The sequence below is a fragment of the Giraffa tippelskirchi genome, chromosome 2 (genome assembly GCF_054371585.1).
Source record: "Giraffa tippelskirchi isolate mGirTip1 chromosome 2, T2T-mGirTip1v1.2.pri, whole genome shotgun sequence".
Lineage (NCBI taxonomy): Eukaryota > Metazoa > Chordata > Mammalia > Artiodactyla > Giraffidae > Giraffa > Giraffa tippelskirchi.
In genome coordinates this window covers 50,115,368-50,134,361 of record NC_137276.1, presented here as the reverse complement: position 1 = coordinate 50,134,361, position 18,994 = coordinate 50,115,368, and the positions used below count along the sequence as shown (strand labels likewise).

General features: G+C 39.4%; 1 protein-coding gene across 2 annotated transcripts in view; it reads left to right on the top strand.

The window, feature by feature from the left end:
- Positions 1-18,994, top strand: part of WDFY4 (WDFY family member 4) — a 226,034-nt gene that overhangs the window by 115,289 nt on the left and 91,751 nt on the right. For both annotated transcript variants that reach the window (XM_081561673.1, XM_081561666.1), the window contains exon 39: positions 18,394-18,471. In XM_081561673.1, the coding sequence (XP_081417799.1) occupies positions 18,394-18,471 (78 nt within the window). The remainder of the gene's footprint in view (positions 1-18,393; positions 18,472-18,994) is intronic.

Sequence of the window (18,994 nt, the reverse complement as noted above, 5' to 3'; positions counted from 1 at the left end):
GAAATTTTAAAAATCTGAAATTCAGAAGGTGATCACAGGGACTATTTTTACTTTAACTTGTCACAAATTCAACAAGATGTTCATGGGCAGGAGGAAAAGGACTTTTGCAGGAGATGAATGTGCCTTTAAAGAGAGATATTTGGAAGCAGGTAGCCTAAATCTGGCTTCCCAAATGGCGCAGTGGTAAAGAATCTGCCTGTCAGTGCAGGAGATGTACGAGATGTGGGTTCTATCCCCAGGTCGGAAAGATTCCCTGGAGAAGAAATGGCAACCGACTCCAGTATTCTTGCCTGGAGAATCTCATGGACAGAGGAGCCTGATGGGCTATGGTCCATAGCATCACAAAGAGTCAGACACAACTGAAGTGACTTAGCACAGCCCAACCTAAATTTGGGGGGAAATGAAGACATATGAGGACTTCTGAAAGTGAAGGAGTGAGAGGACCCAGGGATTGGTGAGGTCTGATAATATATCCTCCTGGTGGGGCAGAAGGGCAGAAAGATAGCCTGTGTCAGCACATCACTGGAGGAGTGGGCTGGAGGAACGAGCCACTGGAAACCATGGAGAAGAGAAGACCTGCAGAGACAGACTTTATGAGCAATCACAATTGCTCATAAGCCCTGTAGTGCTCGGTACGGGGAGAAGTCTTGTGAGCCAGTAATTAAATGGGACTCTGATAGAGGAATAAAACCTCTCAGAAATGAATGAAATTGGGTCCAATCCCTGGGTTGGGAAGATCCCCCGGAGTAAGAAATGGCAACCCACTCCAGTATTCTTCCCTGGAAAATTCCATGAACAGAGGAGCCAGGTGGTCTACAGTCTATGGGTCGCAAAGAGTCGGACCTGACTGAGGGACTGAGTACACAGCACATAACTTTAAAAAACGACTTTGAAAAGTGTACATTGCTTCTACTGATGTGAACATTGTTACTGAGACCTTCTATTGAATGGTATCTTGGTTTTCTTAATTGTGTTGGGTAAGGTTGCTGGTGATACTTTCTCTTGATGCTTTTCCCAAGATAACTGACCCTAAAAATAATGCCACCCTCCCCAGGCTGGTGTTAGAGCTCTTCATGGTGTGTCTGGACTAGAATTACTTGCAGAAAGGACCTCTATTAAGCTCTGGCTTTGGTAGTATTCAGGGACAAGAAAGAGAAAAAGGGTGAAATCCAATATCTTATTGCTTGAATCTCTGAAGTGTCTTATTTCACTTCAACTGAAGTAAAGTCTGTGTATGATGTATTGTAGCCCTTGGTCAGGCATGCAGATGTTCCCACACCACCTGCGGAATGGGGTTGCACAGGGCAGGAAAGCATCTGGGTAATAGGGCTGGGGACACAGCACTGCAGGCTCATGGAAATTCACCAGGCCAGGGCAATGTGTGTAGTGTGTGTGTGTGTGTGTGTGTGTGTGTTAAGGATTAGCCCTTTAGGTTTTCTTTTAGTGGTCTGGGCACCCAACCAAGACACTCCCTCTCTTAATCTCTCTTCTTGACACACACACATGCACAGGCATTCATGCTCACACACGTATATACATGCCATTCTTTTTTTAAATTTTTTTATTTTATTTTTTAAAATATTGTTTTATTTCACTGCACCAGGTCTTAGCCATGGCCCGAGGGATCTTTCATCTTTGTTGCACCGTGCAGGTTCTTTAGTTGCAGCATGCAAACTCTTAGTTGCAGCATGTGGGATCTACTTCCCCAACCGGGGATTGAACCCAGATGCCATGCATTGGGCGCTCAGAATCTTAGCCACTGGACCATCAGGGAAGTCCCCACACAACCCATTCTTAAAACAATAGATGTTAGAGCCCACAAGAAGGATACGTTGTGAAACAGAAACTCCATACCACATCCCGCCACAGACTTAGGTCCCAACAACAGGGGGTTTGAAACAGCAGTCCTGTCACAATACATAGTATCAGAATGAGAGGGAGGCACAATGTGGGGCTGATGGAAACAGTAGCTTTTCTTTTCACATTTTAAGAGAGGCTTAAATATTACTAGGCTATCACAAGTCCTTGTTACAGGAGTTTGAAAAATAGAAGTAAATGAACAAAGCATACACTGATACCTTTAATGATGTTTCTTTACCAAGTGCATCATTTGTGAGACAGCTTTATCTTCATAATAGAAGGATAATTAACATCACTAATTATCTAATTAAGTTCATTAAGCATCCACCAACAGTGCACCGTGAAGTTGACATTATGTTCTACTGTCAACAAATGCTTTTGATTTCTTAGGAAGTAATTAAAATGTAAATTAGCATGTGATTATATGCACAGGGGAAGTTTTGAATCAGATATTCATTTCAAAACTGCTTAGAGCAACATAGTTTTTAGGTTTTTTTTGTCAGTAAAGCAGACATTTTGCTATTAATGGTATATATTAAAGTTGCCATTTGTTCAATGTTTGAATCGTGAGATTACAATGCTGTATGCACAGTGTTTAGTTGATATATTTGCTACTGTGTTTTGTGCTTTTGTGCATATTTGATCACTTTATTTAGTGTGTGTGTTTGTGCCCTTTGTGTTTAACAATATCGCAACTGATTTTTTTTTTTCCTGAAAACTTTCTGTTACTTAAATTCTCTAGCTGAGCTTGCCCTTTAAAAGCATTTTAGGTCAATTCTTTCAATGTATTTTTTCCATTTGGAAAATAATCAATGACTTGCTCAGAGTATGTGTCCCTACACACACAGGGAAAAGGGAAGTTGCCCAGATCAGACTTTTGGTCTGGACTTGGTTGCAAGTTTTCTGCTTTCTTAGGGCAGCCCCTCGGTTTCTGATGAAATGAGCCTGTGATCGTGCTGAATACAGGAACCTTGTTGGATTAGGACCTTTCCTGAAACATCACAGTCTCTAGACATTTGCTGGAAAAGAGGCTCCCAAGACAGAAGCCACCTTGCCTAAAGCCCCAAAGCTTCCCTTCTTCAAATGATCCTGATGGAACCCTAGAATTCCTATCCTTTACTAAAGCTTACAGTTTACTGTGAGCTCTCAGTGCCCATGATACCATGTTCGCCATCTTCTCCCCTGAAGACACTGGGCCATCTGAGCATCTAGCTGATGTCATCAGTTCAGGGAGGAGGAACAGTCTCTTCTCAGGATACTGAACCTCTTACATTACTTCTTGGATAATTTTTTCCAGGGATGGACTTAGGTGGTGATAGATCCAGGCCCCTCAGTTATGTAGGTACAAGATTTCAGATAAATACAGAGAGAAATACCAAGGCCTAAGAGAGACTGCCTCTTGTCCTCTTGAGAGGATTAGTGTCAGAGCTTGGCCACGACTAGAGCCCAATGAACCGCTAGCTAGTCATCACTGTGGGTGCTGACATCCCTGTAGTCCAAGCAGAGAGAGGCTGGTGTCCTGGGGTCTGGGGTGGGACAGACATCATTGTGCAGTGACTGGCAGTGGATTGAGGCCAGCCAGACTACAGTGACACCATGCTGAGAAACTCACCAGCACAGGGCCAGGAATCCACATAGAGATGGGCATTATTGGGACTGATCCCCAAGCTCTGCTGATAAACCATGAGCTGTGGTGTAGTCTATGTTGACCTGGGAGAAGGGCACCATCTATCCAGAGAGGGCTTCTTTTTCTAATTCACGCAAAGGACAGTGGCTAGGTTAGCAGAGACCCTGACCTGACCAGGGGATCCTTCTGCTAAAATTGCATGATGGTGGCCTTCTCCTAACATGCAGCAAGTACCTACCTCAACTAGCACATAGAATTTCTCTATCAACGTTATCGACTGTTTACTCTTAAAACTTAATGTGGTCTACTATATCATGACTTACTAAGAATGCAAAGGCCACAGAATAAAAGAATATTTAATACTGATAATAACTTACTTGGTCCCATGGCTGGCTCACAGTCCTGCCTTCTGCTGGTCACTGTAACTGGTGCTAAAGAATGGCTCCATCACCATGCTCTACAAAAGTGGAGCATATCAAATGCAATAATTACTTTATCATATGTAGTTCAACAGCGTATGAGTTTACTGAAGATATACTACTCCTCACTAAGAATATAGAGATGAATAACACAGGACCTTACATTTAACAAATCCTTGAATTCCAGGTATTTATCTCCCTAGCTAGATTATATCTAAGAAGAATTACAGTAGATGCATTTCTGAAAAAAAAAATGTAGATAGGTCAATATTTTATAAACTAATAGATTCAAAATTTGCTTAGGAACTTGGCAACTTGAAAAATCCTGGGTTGAATCCTTTTGAAAACTAAATTCAGTCCTTTACTTTGAAGGCTAATTATACCTAGGAATCTATTTTGAGATTCAGGTTTTTATAGATTAGATTTCCTGATGTGTGGTATGCCTGCATTCCAGAAACTTATGTTGTGGTTGGGGTGGGGTAACATCATTACAGGAAAGGCTTTCAACTTTTAAAAATTATGACTTTTGGCTGGGGAATACACATCTTTTGATTATTTATTCCTTTAAATTTTAATGTTTAAAACTTAAACGTATTCATTGGTGTGGAATGCTTTAGAGTTCATAAGACAGAAATGTCCCAAACTATATAAATGATAAAAAACGGCAGATGGTTGTGGAGTGGAGAATCAGTCTGGGACCCTCCCGAGGCACTGCTGCCATCACAACCACCAGCCCCTCACTCCCAGCTCGGCCGCGAGGCGCCTGCCGTGTGAGTTACAGCCGCGTTCTCGCCCTGGGACCCATCTATTATGAGAAACCATTTTGGTTAATTAAAAAAGTCTTTCAAAGTCTCAGAACAGGAAGTTCTGAAATTTTCTTCTCATCACTGTTGTCGATGGGGGTTAGTGCAAACTTGGCTCCAGGCCTGTCATGGAAGGAAATGGGCCTGGACGTGGAGGAGGGAGTGGAGACAGCCAGAGAGCATGGAGTCCAGGCCTGGGAGGTCTCTCAGGGGTTCTTGGATGCTAGAGTATCTACTGGTTTAATTAGGAGTGATAGGAGGAGTAGCTGAACTTGAGCATCAGATGGATTCTTGCAAATGGTTCCTGACTCGTAGACTTCTTTGTCTGGGATCTGGTGTGAGGGCTAGGGGCAGACTCGTGAATGCCATAGGTTGTAAGTGATAATAAAGCTGAGAGGGAAGAGTAGCTGTTGAACACCTGGGGAATGAAAACTCCCGAAAAAGACTCGGCTAGTGCCAAGGCTTGGTGGTGGGCATGAGTTCATGTGTTTGAGAACAGAGGGAGATCAATGTAAGTGGATCACAGAGATTGAATGTGAGAGTGGTCCAGGAAGAGGGTGGTAGAGGCCAGTTGTCAAGTGCCATTTCAGTTTTCTAGGCATCAGAAAAGACATCTGTGTCTGATTCCATCCACATACGCATCTCTACCACCATCTCTCTCTCATCTACTGAACACTCAGTTCTGATCTGGACATTCCCTCCTTCAACATTCCATGCACATTCATGGATCTTCTACCATATCCCAGGCCATTGGCTTAAGGCCAGAGGATACTGACAGTAAAAAAGTATGTCCCTAACCTTCTAGGTGGGTGAAATAATTACAGTGTTAACAAGCTGAAGTTGAGCTGAGACTTGGAGGAGAAGGAGGAGGATGAAAAGGAGGAGGAAGGATGTGAAGGAAGATTAGTGGTGATAGAGGGGCCCCTCCAGGTGCAAAGGAACTGTCGTGGGTCAGCTGCTGCCTTTGCATTATTACTGGAGTATCATATCCTGTTTATGTTGATCCCGTGTATGTATTTATTTATATTCTGACTCAATCCCCAGAGGATTTATGGTATCTAATGCGATGCATGCAATAAAATGAGGAAATGCGATCAGGAAAAATAAAATTAAAAGAAAAAAGTCAATTCCTAGGGAATTAAGATCATAAATATGTATAGTCCATAACGACTTACAGTCAAACATCTACAGCATGCCTGAGCTTTCTGGCTGTCATTGTGGAGTGGGAGGCAAGATAGTTTATATATTTATTCCTCACCCATCAATTATGCTTCTGCCAAGGAGCAGAAGTGCTTGAGAACAGGGACATAGGGAAAACAAAGCAGGTGGTCCCTCCCAGAAGCTTACTGTGCCCCATCACACCATCATGGCACCCCCATGATGTGAGTTCTTAAAGATCAGGTCTCATCATGTCATGTTCCTGATTAAAAGCCATCATTTGTTCCTACGCTGTCCAGAGGAGGCCTCAGACCCATGACCACAGTGTAAGAAGCCTGATCCTCACTATTTTTCTAAGTTTCTTTCCTGTGATAATCTTGCACAGTGTTTGTGCCAAATGGGCCCACTTCCATTTTTTATCATAATGCACCCTGTCTTCTCCCATCTCTACACTTGGGCAAATATCATCCCATCTGCTTGGAAGAGCCTGCCTCTTCCATCCGACCAATTGCTTCTCCTGTACTTTAAAATCACTGTCCCTCCTGAAAGCTTTTTCCAGCCTGGCCTTGACCCCTGTGGCCCCAGTTATCTATTTTTCACTCGCAATGGCTGCATCTATGCAGGACCAGCCTAAGGGAGAGGGAAGAGCTGGTATTGATTATGTTACCTGTGAGTCACGTGCAGCCCAGCAGTGGACACCTAGTGGCAAGTTCCGGTGTGGTCCCCAAGAGAGCCGAGGTGAGCGGATATGTGCGACATCCTCGCGGACAGGGATGTATACAGTCAGGGCTGTCATCCGGAACATCCTGGTGTGGGCCTAGATTGTATTCAGTCCTGTCTCAAGAGCTCAGGCTAAGGGTTCTGCTGTAGATGTGGCCAGTGATAGGCTGCTACTGGTCAAGGTGGCCTTGTCTCTCTCTTTACAGCCTAAAGTAGGAGCCTTCTCCATAAGCTCCAACTGACCTGTTACTTCTATTGGCATTGCCAGTTTCAGCATCCAGACTGTCTCAGTGATAGGCATTATTTGGAGTCAAGGAAGCTATATTAGTTTGCCAGGGTTGCCTTAGCAAAGTACCATGGACTGGGGGCTTCACTGACAGACATTTATTTTATCACAGTTCTGGAGGCTAGAAATCCAAGATCAAGGTGTCTGTCTGCAGGTTTGGTTTCTCTGGAGGCCTTGCTCCTTGACTTGTAAATGGCCTTCTTCTCCTTGAGAGCATCTCTGGGAACTCCTCCTTTTCTTAGGAGGACACTGTCCAGATTGGAAAAGTGCTACTCTAAAAGCCTTTGGTTCACCTTTTAAAATGCTCTATCTCTGAAGTATAGTCACACTCTGAGGTACTAGGAGTCAGGGCGTCAACCATATGGATTTGGGGGGAACATAATTCATTTGGTAACAGCCACCTCAATTTCAGTATGTGTTCAGAGGGAAAGTGTTTCCATGGGTTGCAGTCTCCCAGGGTAGATTCTCACATTCATCTCTCACTCAGAGCCTAAGTCACTCACAAGTCCTAAGCTTCTGCTCCTGCCCAAGAAGGTTTGGGTCTCCATGAGCCTCACCTCTGAGGATGAAGATGACAGAAACTTGCAAAGATCTGGCAGAGTTCAGGAAAGGTCAGTGTGCTGACGCTTCCCATCTGTCTGAGTCTCACAGAGGCTCTGATGCCCAAGGAAGAGACAAAGAAAAGGAAAGGTGGCTTCCTTGAAAAGACCTGGTGCCTGCAATTCCAGAGCTTTTGTCTTTTTCTACATGGGAGTATTTTTTTTTTGTTTTATGTAGTCAGTCTCCACGTACTCATGATGATTGAATTTAATAAAAACATCACAGTTCAAAAAAGACAAATTAGAAACCTCCATTCATCTCAGAAATTAATATGTGAGTGAATTTAACAAGAGATGAATTGCGCTGTGGTGATCTGGTCCCTCTTCACCCACTCTGAGCACCAGTTGTTTGTCATTATTGCTGGAAATATGATTATTACTTTGGTATTGCTTGACATTTATTAATAATCCAGGGGCTTTGTCTCCAGAGTAGAGAAAAGTGCAATTATCTGGGCATTTGGAGGAAAAAGCATTTCCTGGCCTGAGTCATCCAAATAACTTTCCTCCACAGACACCTTGACCATAGCTTGCTGCAGACCCAGGCCATTCTGTCCCTTGGTTCCTATTTACCTCTTTCATAACCAACTGCTAATGTTTGGCAGGTGCACATATAGGTATTATACAGGATTTGCCAACAAACAGGGAAAGCATTTCATTGTTTTCTCGTTAACTGCTTCTATCATCTAACTAAAACCAGGTCTCCACCAAGAACTTATTTTTGAAGGCAGATGATATATCAGCCTTTATGTAGAGAAGGAATAACAGAAAAGTTACATAGATAATCTGTTTATTGAACATTTCACAACCAGGAAAATACAGAATTTCAGATGGGTTTAAACGTGGCAGTGGGAGTGAGGGCCAGAACTGCCCAGCTCCTGACTTTTGTTCTTTGCAGATCTGGATGTCTTGTCACCTGGCCCTCCTGGGTCTCATTAATCCTGACCATGAGGAATATTTTACTCCAGGCAGGAAGCGACCAGCTGCAGAGAATTTGTCTCAGAGAAGTGACAAATCTCACGAGCTTCATTTCAGTCTCTCAAACTTTTATCTATTGTTGTCTCCATCTGCCAGGCTGCTGGGGACAAAGATGGACAATGTCCTTGAAAAGTTTATTCTAGTGGGGATTCAGGTGAGGAACCCAGTCACTGTGATGTGGAGCAGTGCCTCTGCAGGGCTTACCACTCTGCTGTGGCTCCCTCAGGGGGTGTACTAGGAACGAGAAGAGTATTCCTGATAATTACTGGTTATACAATAATAACAAAGGACTTACACAGACATAGTTTCCTTAGTTGCTCACTTCCACGCAACTACCGGCACTGTTAATCCAACCCCTCAGCCTGTACCAGTGGAGGAGAGGTGACCAGTGAGTGACCAGTGAGTGACCAATGAGAACATGGGCCCTATGGTGAAGGAAGCCCCTTCCAAATCTACAGTTCACTCTTGCCGGGATGAATGGGAGGGAGATCGCCTGGGTTTAACTTGAGCCTGTCACTTGTTTCTTTGGCCAGAAAATGGAATCTGGATTTGACACTAAAATCAAACAGTGTGGTTATTGCTTTTCTTTTATGGATCATTAGTGCATATTTAGAAATCTTAAAAAATTATAAAGAAAACTGCCTATAGTGGAATCATGTTATATGGAGTTAAGTTTTAAAGCCTATTAATAAAATGAAAATCAAGTTGGCAACAATATTCTTAAAAGTCCCTTAGATTATTGATAGAGAATAATATCATTTGTGGTTTTGTGTATTCTGTTCCATCTTTTTGCACATCCATCAGGCAGCTTTTCCACCATTTGGGGAATGAATTACTATTTCTCTGTTAAAGTGTCTCATGAAGTGATTGGCTTGTGCAGTCTGGGGGGAACAAGACTTACCAAAAATTATTTGTCTTCAAGCACGAGAATTATACTCATTACAGTGAATTGTTTACATTCAAGAAATATGTGCAACTGAGAAAACAGACTCATCTATTCCATCTCAGTTTCATCATGGGACTTAGGTGACAGGGTTGTGAGAATTCCATTGTATTTTTAATACATTTTTTATTTTGGAATACTTTCCATGTACTTTTCATATTTATATTCAACACCTCCCTATACCCTTCACCCAATTTCCCTTGTTGTTCCTGTTATACATTATCATAGTACATTAATCAAAGTTGACGTTGGTACATTATTAGTAATGAATCTCTAGTCATATATTTCTTTCACTAGTTTTCCCACTAATCCAAGAATCAGTCCAAGGCACCACACTACATTTAGTTGTCATGTCTTCTTAGTTTCCTCTGGACTCTTGACAATTTCTCAATTTTAATTATTTTTGTGACCTTGACAGTTTGGAGCACTACTGGTCAGATATTTGTAGAATGTACTTCAACGTGGGTCTGTTAAACATTCTTCTCATAATTATCCTGAGGTTATGAGTTTTTGGAAGGAAGACCACAGAGGAGACACATCTTTCTCATTATACCGTACCAGGTCAGCGGTGCCTGACACCCACACAGTATCATCACTGGTGATGTCAGCTCTCATCACATGGTCACGATGGGGTCTGCCAGATTTCTCCACTGTAAAGTTACTATTTTCCCTTCCATCCTCTGTTCTTTGGCAGCAAGTCATTAAGACCAGCCCATTCTTAGGGAAGTTAAGCTCTGCCTCCTGACAAAGGAAATATCTATACACATTATTCTATAGTCTTTTGTTTGGAAGGTTTGTCTCTTTCCCCCCTAATTAATTTATCCAATCTTTTATTTATATCTGTAGAGACTCATCCGTATTTATTTTATAATTTGAGTTATAATCCACCAAGCTTGTTATTTATTTTGTTGCTCAAATTGTTTGAGCTTTTTGCTCATAACATTTAGTTGATCTCACACTTGCTTTCACTTAGCTCTCTGATCTTTTTTCACTGATCACAAATATGTTTCAATGCAATTCTACTATAACTCTTCCTAACATATTTCATGTGTGTATTATTCAGGAAAAGTTATATTATAGTAACAAACACTCCCAAAACTGATTGCCCTAAAATAGCAAAGGTTTATTTCTCACATGTGCCACACTGTGAGTTAGTCACGAGTCTCCTGTGCCTTAACCTCACCCAGTGACACCAGCTCAGGGAGCAGTCATTGTTTAGAACTTTGAGCACTGCTGTGACAGTTGAAAAAGAGCTTAGCAAATTGAGCCTGAGTCCTTAAAGTTTCAGCACACCTCCCTGGCCTCACCTGTCTCAAAGGTGACAGGAAAAGTAGTTATGCCATGTATCTGCAGGAGGAAAGAACTGGAAATATTTAGCAAATAGCACTAATAATCAACACCCTGTATTTTCTTACAATTTTCCTTTTCCATGCAAATCTGTACACATTTAATTGTTGTTAGCACATTATTTTCTAACTTCATTTTAAAAAATCTCGATATATCAAAAACCTGGTTCCATATCATTGGAACTTTTTTGACACCAGGGCTGCAATGAACGGTTGTATAGGTTGTGCACAAAGACACCTGGCCAGAGTGGCAAAAGGAAGCTGAAATCCAGCCTTTGTCCCACTATCCAACTTACCTGTGCAGTTCCAGGACAGCATCTGCTCAAAGGGGACACGAAGGTGCTGTATGGACTGGTGGTGGCCCTGAGTGAATGTAATTTGTGGTGACTGCATAATACCCGACAGTAAGGATGACCCATCCCTCCACGTGTTGATATTTAAGTTGTTTTATTTTGTGCTGCTATAAACAGGATGGTGGAAAATGTTGTTTAGTGACTATCTGTACATATATTTTATGATTTCCTTGGAGTAAGTGACTAGCAGTGAAAATGGTGAGTCAGAGGATGAAAATGACATGCATATATGTCAGCACTGGTAGATACACTGGCATTTCTCACTACTGAGTTCAGTCCCAGACCATGCCATACATACTTGGCTGGAGAGGCCAGGGCCTACAACTGTAATCTTGGTACTAAGTTTCTGAGCAGGATCTGAGGGATTGTGTTTAGATACAGGCTTTTCTTTTTTCTAGCTAGGCTATGCAACTGTGATTACAGGACTAATGATGCTTTAAACAAACAATGTAATGACTGTCATCAGTGACAGCGGGGCTTCTTGTGGGAGAGCTTGAACAGGAGGGTCACCAGCAGCTGGCCAGCCCCAGGGGTGCTCCTGGCAAATGTGGATACCACCAAGTTGAGGTCGGCTCACTTACAGGTGACCCTCCAGATAGGCTGTGCCTTGTTTTCCATTCCAAGATCTGATCTGTATCCTGTAGCCAAACCCTTCCCTAAGGAGACACTGGGACAGCAAGGCACAGGCTCTTTAAACCAGACCTGCTTTGCCTTTCAAATCTCCAAACAGCCCTCTGAGGCCCTTGGTTCTACTTCAAAGGTTCTCAAACTGTTTAATACACAGGCAGTTGCTAAGCAAAGGCTATTTTGCTCTAGTAAGCAATGCAGAGCTCTGCTCTAAATTTGTCCCCCATCGATGTGTCATATTCACTGCTGCCCAGGCAGATGAGCTTCTGCCCTTGAACCAGCCCAGATCATCCTCCTCCTGCCTCCACATCCTGAGTGTTACAACTTTCCAGGGCATGAAAGTTCTTAAAAGTCAATAGCAAAACAATAGTTTGTTTAATTCTATGGAGACACACAAGGTGGAAACCATGTGCGAGAAAAAGCCTTGTGGAGGTCTAAGAAGTCATCTTCCGGTGCTGCCAGCTCCTGTATTGTTGGGGTCACCTATCCTCAGTTTTCTCTTCTGTAAAATGGGAATCATCATAATATAGATTTGTCAGGTGGCTAAATATTAAATGTGACAATGCATGTGGAAACTCCTTTTTCAGTTGTAAAGTGCTATGTGCACATTAGTTATTAGATGGAATGTTGAGAGAACAGACCAAAGGATAACAAATATTTGGGCTACCGACACTCTTATATAAACCATTCAGGTGCCCTTGGTCAGGTCCCTCTCCCATCCTCCTAATCCACTATTCTAAGCCTTCACCTGCTCAGCGCTCAAGGGAACCAGAGCTATCTTTTCCTCTGCTTCTTCAGTGAGATTGCACATTGCTGTTGGACAGAAGCTGCTCTGTGTCCAAGTTCCCCCGAGAGTTCTCTTCTCCTGCTGCACGTCTCCAAAGTATCATATTAGGAAAAAGACCGGGCTTTTGCCTTAGATGTAAAATTAGTCAAATTTATCAGCATTTTATGTCATTTGCAGTGCTCATAATGATTGTTACTTATAAATGTGCATAAACATGTAACGGCAATATTAAGGAAAATTTTGTAAACAAAAAAAGAAAGAAATCACCCTATTCCCACTACTCCAAAACATTAACTGGGGTTTTAAAATTATATTGTTTCCATAGTTTTGAGTCTTTGTTGATAAACATTTTTTCTATTTTATTGAACTATGAGACATGTAGAAAAGAGTGTTCAAGTCACAAATATACAAATTTAAGCAATTTCATGGAGTGAACATGTGACCACTACCCAGGTTAAAGAATACGACATTAATGGCTCCCTAGAAGCACCCCCAACTTCATGCCCCATTCTAGTCACTAGCACCTTCTACCCTCACCGTAGACAATTTCCTGGCAGCTAACATACATCAGCTTTCTACATTTTACTTTTATGTATATGAAATAACATATACATTCTTCTGGTTTTTTTTCACTCCGAACTATGTTTGTGATTTATCCGTGTCATTTCATGAAGCAGTAGTTCATTTATTTTTATAGTGACCAAACAACATTTTCATACTGTTCTCAAACTTTTTGGTCTCAAGATCTGTTTACCCTCTTAAAAATTATTGAGATTTCAAAGAGCTGTTATATCATATATATTGCATCTATTGATATTTACTATGTAAGAAATTAAAACAGAATTTTTAAAATGACATTTATTAATTCATTTAAAAATAACAGTAATAAATCTATGTAATTTATATGTAAGCATAAATAACATTTTTTTAATCATGCATTTTTAAAAAATTGTGAAAAGAATAGTATTGTCTTATATTTTTGCAGATTCTTTAATATCTATCTGGCTTAGAAGGCAGATGGATTTTCATATCTGTCCTTTATTCAATTAGTTGTAATTCTTTTTTTTGGATGAAATAAATGAAGAAAATCTGATCTTTCATAGATATGAAGTTAGAAAATAAAGGAGTATTTTTTTGGAGGGGCCATGCTGTGTGGCCTTGTGGGATCTTAGTTCCCTGACCAGGGTTTGAACCCACACCCCCTGAATTGAAAGTGCAGAGTCATAACACTGAACCACCAGGGAAGTCCCAAGAAAGGAGTATTTTAATAAACTTTTCAGAAAATTATAGATATTATTCTTTGATACTGCACCGAAATTCAACAAGTAGTAGTTTCTTGGAAGTTACTTGAAACTTTTATCAGTGAAATTTTTGTACTCTGTTACAGTAAAATGTATTTATTATCTTGCAGTTTGAATGGATATTTTAACCCATACATGATTTGGAACATGCGTATAACAAATAGTGAAAATATTGGTTCCCTGAGTTGAAAGATCTCCCGAATGTTGATATGTTTCATTATGCAATGTGGAAAAATCATATTCATACACCACCAATCTTATCAGAAAAATATTTATCTACTGAGAAACTGTCAAGCTCACAAAGGCAGTTACAAGTTTTCCAATATTCTAACATTTGAAATTTGAAAGCCCAGATTTTATTATAGGCAGTGAATACTGTCAGTGGTTTTATTTTATATTACAGGATCATTTTGTTCATTTTCAAGAAAATATCTGCCAAATACCCACGTCTTCTTAACTTTAGTTTTGTCTGTCAGTCATTCTTTCAAGGGCTTCCCAGGTGGCTCATCAGTAAAGAATCCACCTGCCAATGCAGGAGACATGGGTTTGATCCCTGGGTTGGGAAGATCCCATGGAGAAGGAAATGGCAACCCACTTCAGTATTCTTGCCTGAGAAATCCCGTGGACAGAGGAGACTGGTGGGCTAGAGTCCTTGGAGTCGCAAAAGAACTGGACTTGACTTAGCAGCAAAACAACAACAACATTCTTTCAAATAAAAATGATGTCCTATTACATTGGTAACTAGTTCAGCTGACAACTCTAACAATGATACAGATGCTTCTCTTTGAAATGACCACCATGGTTTTTGGTATTCAGAAGTGCTTCACGTAGATTTCCCATTTTATCACATAGACTATTAAAAAGTATATTCAAAGACTGAGATTTCATAAAATTAATCCTGCACTTTTTCATCAATGACATTCTTAAATGAAGATTTTTTTTTTCCTATGAGTTCCTACTGATGAGGACTATGTCTAATGATTATTGTACAGTTGGTGCCAATGTCTTGATTTGGACTATGAAAATTGTTTTACTCATCCTGGCTTTTGGGCCATCAATGTGCATATCAACACAGTGAAAAAAGGCAAAGGTGTTCTAGTATTTTGGAAATAGTTTTGACTTCACAGATTCCCTAAAAGGGTATTAAGAGCCACTAGGGATTCATGGACCACATTTTAAGAACCATTACCATAGAGGATATAATATATGACTATATCATAATTTATCTAGTCTATTCTGATGGAAGTTTGCATTGTTCCCACTTTGGGACTACTTCAAACATTGCTGTTATGAACATTCTCACATGTCTTCTGGAACACACATGCATGAATTTCTGTTAAGTATGTATCTACAAATGAAATTGTTGGTTCATTGGTATGTGTAAACTCATCTTTTAAGACACTACCAAACAATGTTCCAAAATGGTTGTACCAATTCAGCAGCATAAGAGAGTTCCAGTTGCTCCATGTGATAATCAAAACATGACATTATTAGCTATTTGAATTTAGATATTCTTATTGTGGTTTTAGTTTATATCCTCCAGATGACAAATGAAATTGACCTTTTTGTTATATGTGTATTGGTCATTGACATCTTTTTTAACGAAGTGCCTGTTCAATTTTTTCTTTTTAAAAATTTTCCATTGAATGTCTCTTTTTTAATCTTATTGATTTAGAATAATCATATGTGTTCTCTGAATGAATTTTTTTTTTCAAATGGTGAAGATAGAGCGCTCAATGACTTTTTCAAAAATTAAACTTTCTAATTTAAGAATTGTAGATTCCCATGCAATTGTAAGAAATGATACAGAGAGATCTCATATACCTTTTACCCAGTTTCCCCCAATGGTATCATCTTGCAAAACTGTAATATAGTATCACAACAAGGAATATCTCCATCATTACAAGAAGCCCCCTTGTTGCCCTTCTGGGATTGTTTTTCTCCCTCAGCCTAATTCTGTGTGGATTCATCCAGGTTGTTGTATGTATCAGCAGTTCATTCTTTTTAATTATTGAGCAGTGTTCCACATTATAGATGTTTCACAATTTCTTTAATTATTCACCTATTTAAGGTCATCTGGGTTGTTTCCAGTTTTTGTCTGTTTTGAATAAAGCTGCTATAAACATTCATGTACAAATTGTTGTGTGAGTATAAGTTTTTCTTTCATGGGATAAATCCCCGGAGGTTACAACTTCTGGATCCTATGGTGGTTGACTAGATTTTTTTAAAAATCTACTGACTTGTTTTCCAGAGCGACTGTACCATACATTCCCACCAGCAGTGCATGAGTGATAAAGTTTCTCTGTATCCTCACCAGCATTCGTTGTTGTCATCTTTTAAATTTAACCATTTGGATAGAAGTGTAGTGATATCTCATTGTGGCTTTTATTTTCATTTTCTTAACGCATATTGATGTAGAACATAGTCCTCATGTGCTTTGTTGCCATGTTCATGTCCTCTTTATGTCTATTCATATCTTTTGTACATATTCTAGTAGACTTTTTTTGCACTTAAGTTTTAAATTTCTTCATATATTCCAGATATTAGTCCTTTGATGGATATGTGGCTTGCAAATATTTTCTTCCAGATTGTAGCTAATTATTATATCATTTTTACATGAGTTTTATAAAGCAAAAGTTTTAATGTTGATGAGATCAAATTCATTCATTTTTCCTTTTCTGAATTGTGCTTCTGGTATAAAATCTGAACACTTTAGCAATTTGTTGAATGAGAACAATAAAAGCATACATCTTTGTTTTCAATCTTAGAGAGAAAACATTTGTTGTTTTGCATTAAATCTAATGTTAGTTGTGAGTTTTTGTAGATGATTTTTATCAGGTTCTCCTCTATTCCTAGCTTTCTGAGAATTTTATAGTGAATGAGTGTTGAATTTTTTCAAATACTATTAAGCGTCAATTGATATGATCATGTCATTTTCTTCTTTAACCTACTAATATGGTAGATTACAATGATTGCTTTTTGGGTATGTATCAGCTGTGCATTCCCGAAATAAACTCCATTCTGTCATTGTATGTGATTATTTTTATGTATTGCTAAGTTCTATTTGCTAATATTTTGTTAAGAATTTTTGCATCTCTATTTGTGACAGTTAGGTTTATTTTCCTGTAGTAGTTTTGTCTAGTTGTGATATAAAGTTATAAGGGTACTGCTAGCGTCATAAAACAAATTGGGAAATGTACCCATCTTTTCTATTTTCTGGAAGACATTTTGTAAAATGTATGTTAATTATCGCTTAAATATTTTGTAAAATCCTCAAGTGAAGTCATCTGGCTCTGGAAATTTACTTGAGGGGAGTATTTAAATTATGAATTCAGTTTCCTTAACTGTTGTATGCTATTCCAATGATCTGTTTTATATTGGTTGAGATTTGATAGCTTGTGCTTTTGTAAAGAATTTGTCCATTTAATTTCAGTTGTCACATTTATGTGTATCTAGTTGTTTGTAATATTCTCTTGCTATCTTTTTAATCAATTTGCATACATTGAACCATCCTTGCATCCCAAGGATACATTCCATTTCATCATGGCATCTGATTCTTGCAATGTGCTGTTGAATTGTTTACGAGTATTTTATAGAGGATTTTTGTATTTGTGTTTATCATGGATATTGGTCTTTAGTGTTCTTTTTTGTGGTATCTTTGCCTGGCTTTGGTATGAGTGATGCTGGCCCTATATGATGAGTTGAAAAGTATTCCTTCTTCTATATATTTTTTTTGGAAATTTAAGAAGGTTTGGTATTAATTATTCTTTGAATGTTTGATAGAAATCTCTGGTGAAGCCATCTAGTCCTGGGCATTTTGGTGTGTGGGGGGGAAATGTTTGCTTACTATTTAGTCTCCCTATTTGTTATTGATCTGTTCAGATTTTCTAAAACTTAACTCTTTTCTAATGTATGCATTTGGTGACATATATTTCCCTCTCAGGATTGTTTTAGCTATGCAACACAAATTTTAATATATTCTACTTTCAATTTTATTTAATACAATGTATTTTGTAAAATTTCCCTTGAGACTTACCTTTTGATCCATGGATTATTTAGAAGTATACTGTTTAGTTTCGAAGTGTTTGGAGATTTCCTGTTACTGACGTCAGATTGATTCTGTTATGATCAGAAAACATATTTTGCATATTTCAATTTTTTATACATTTGTTGAAGTTTGCTTTATGGTCTGGCATGTGGATTGTCTCAGTATATATTTTGTGGGGGCTTGAAAATGTGTATTCTACTATTGTTGGGTGCCCTATTCCATAAATATGTTACCTGAACATTTTTTAGAATTCCCTTTTGATTTAAATATTATGTTCTAGCTTTTCTAGTTGTTCTTAGGAGGAAGATTTATCTGCTATAACCTGGTTCAATGCAGTTAGAAGTAAAAGTAACCCATAAACATATATGTGAATCTGTATGTGTATGTAACAGCATAGGTGATTCATGTATTCATGAGGTTGTGAATGATTTGACCAACAAGTCTTGTGACTGTTACTTCCTCTGGCACTTGGCCAGAGCAGGAAGTTCTTATCTAAAATCACAATTGTTACTAGCTGTGACTTGTTCTCTCTCTTCTCCAGGACTTTGTGTCATGTATTGAGAACTACAGACGAAGAGGACAAGAACTATTTGCATCTCTATACAAAGATCATGTACAGGTGAGAAGCAAGACAGTATCTTTCTCTGTACAGTAGACCAGAATCCACCTTGAACATGAAATAAAGATTCACAAGAGCCTTCGGTTTAAATTGGCTCAGACAATATTTGATCATAGTCAGTTCTACCTGCAAGACCTACACCATGGAATTTGGATCCACAGTGCCAGCAGCTGAAGAGATAGGCAGTGTGTCCATTTACTTATCTACTCATTCATCCACTAGTAAATAGGCATCAAGAGCCCAGGATGCCTCAGACCTTGTGCTGGGAGCTGGGGGCATGACTCTGTTATCTATGCCCCTTGGACAGGCCCTTGCATGTCAGTGTCTCACTATTTGAGTTCACCGACTTCATTCAGGACTAGCAATACAATTAATAAATTCAGTTGCCATAGAGGGAAAAATGAGATGAATCATTTAGGATTGCATCCTTTATTTAGGAATATCCCTCATCACATTTGTTCCATTTCAAGACAGGTGACATTATTTATCTAAACTTTGAAATCAGCATCTAGTCAAGACCAGT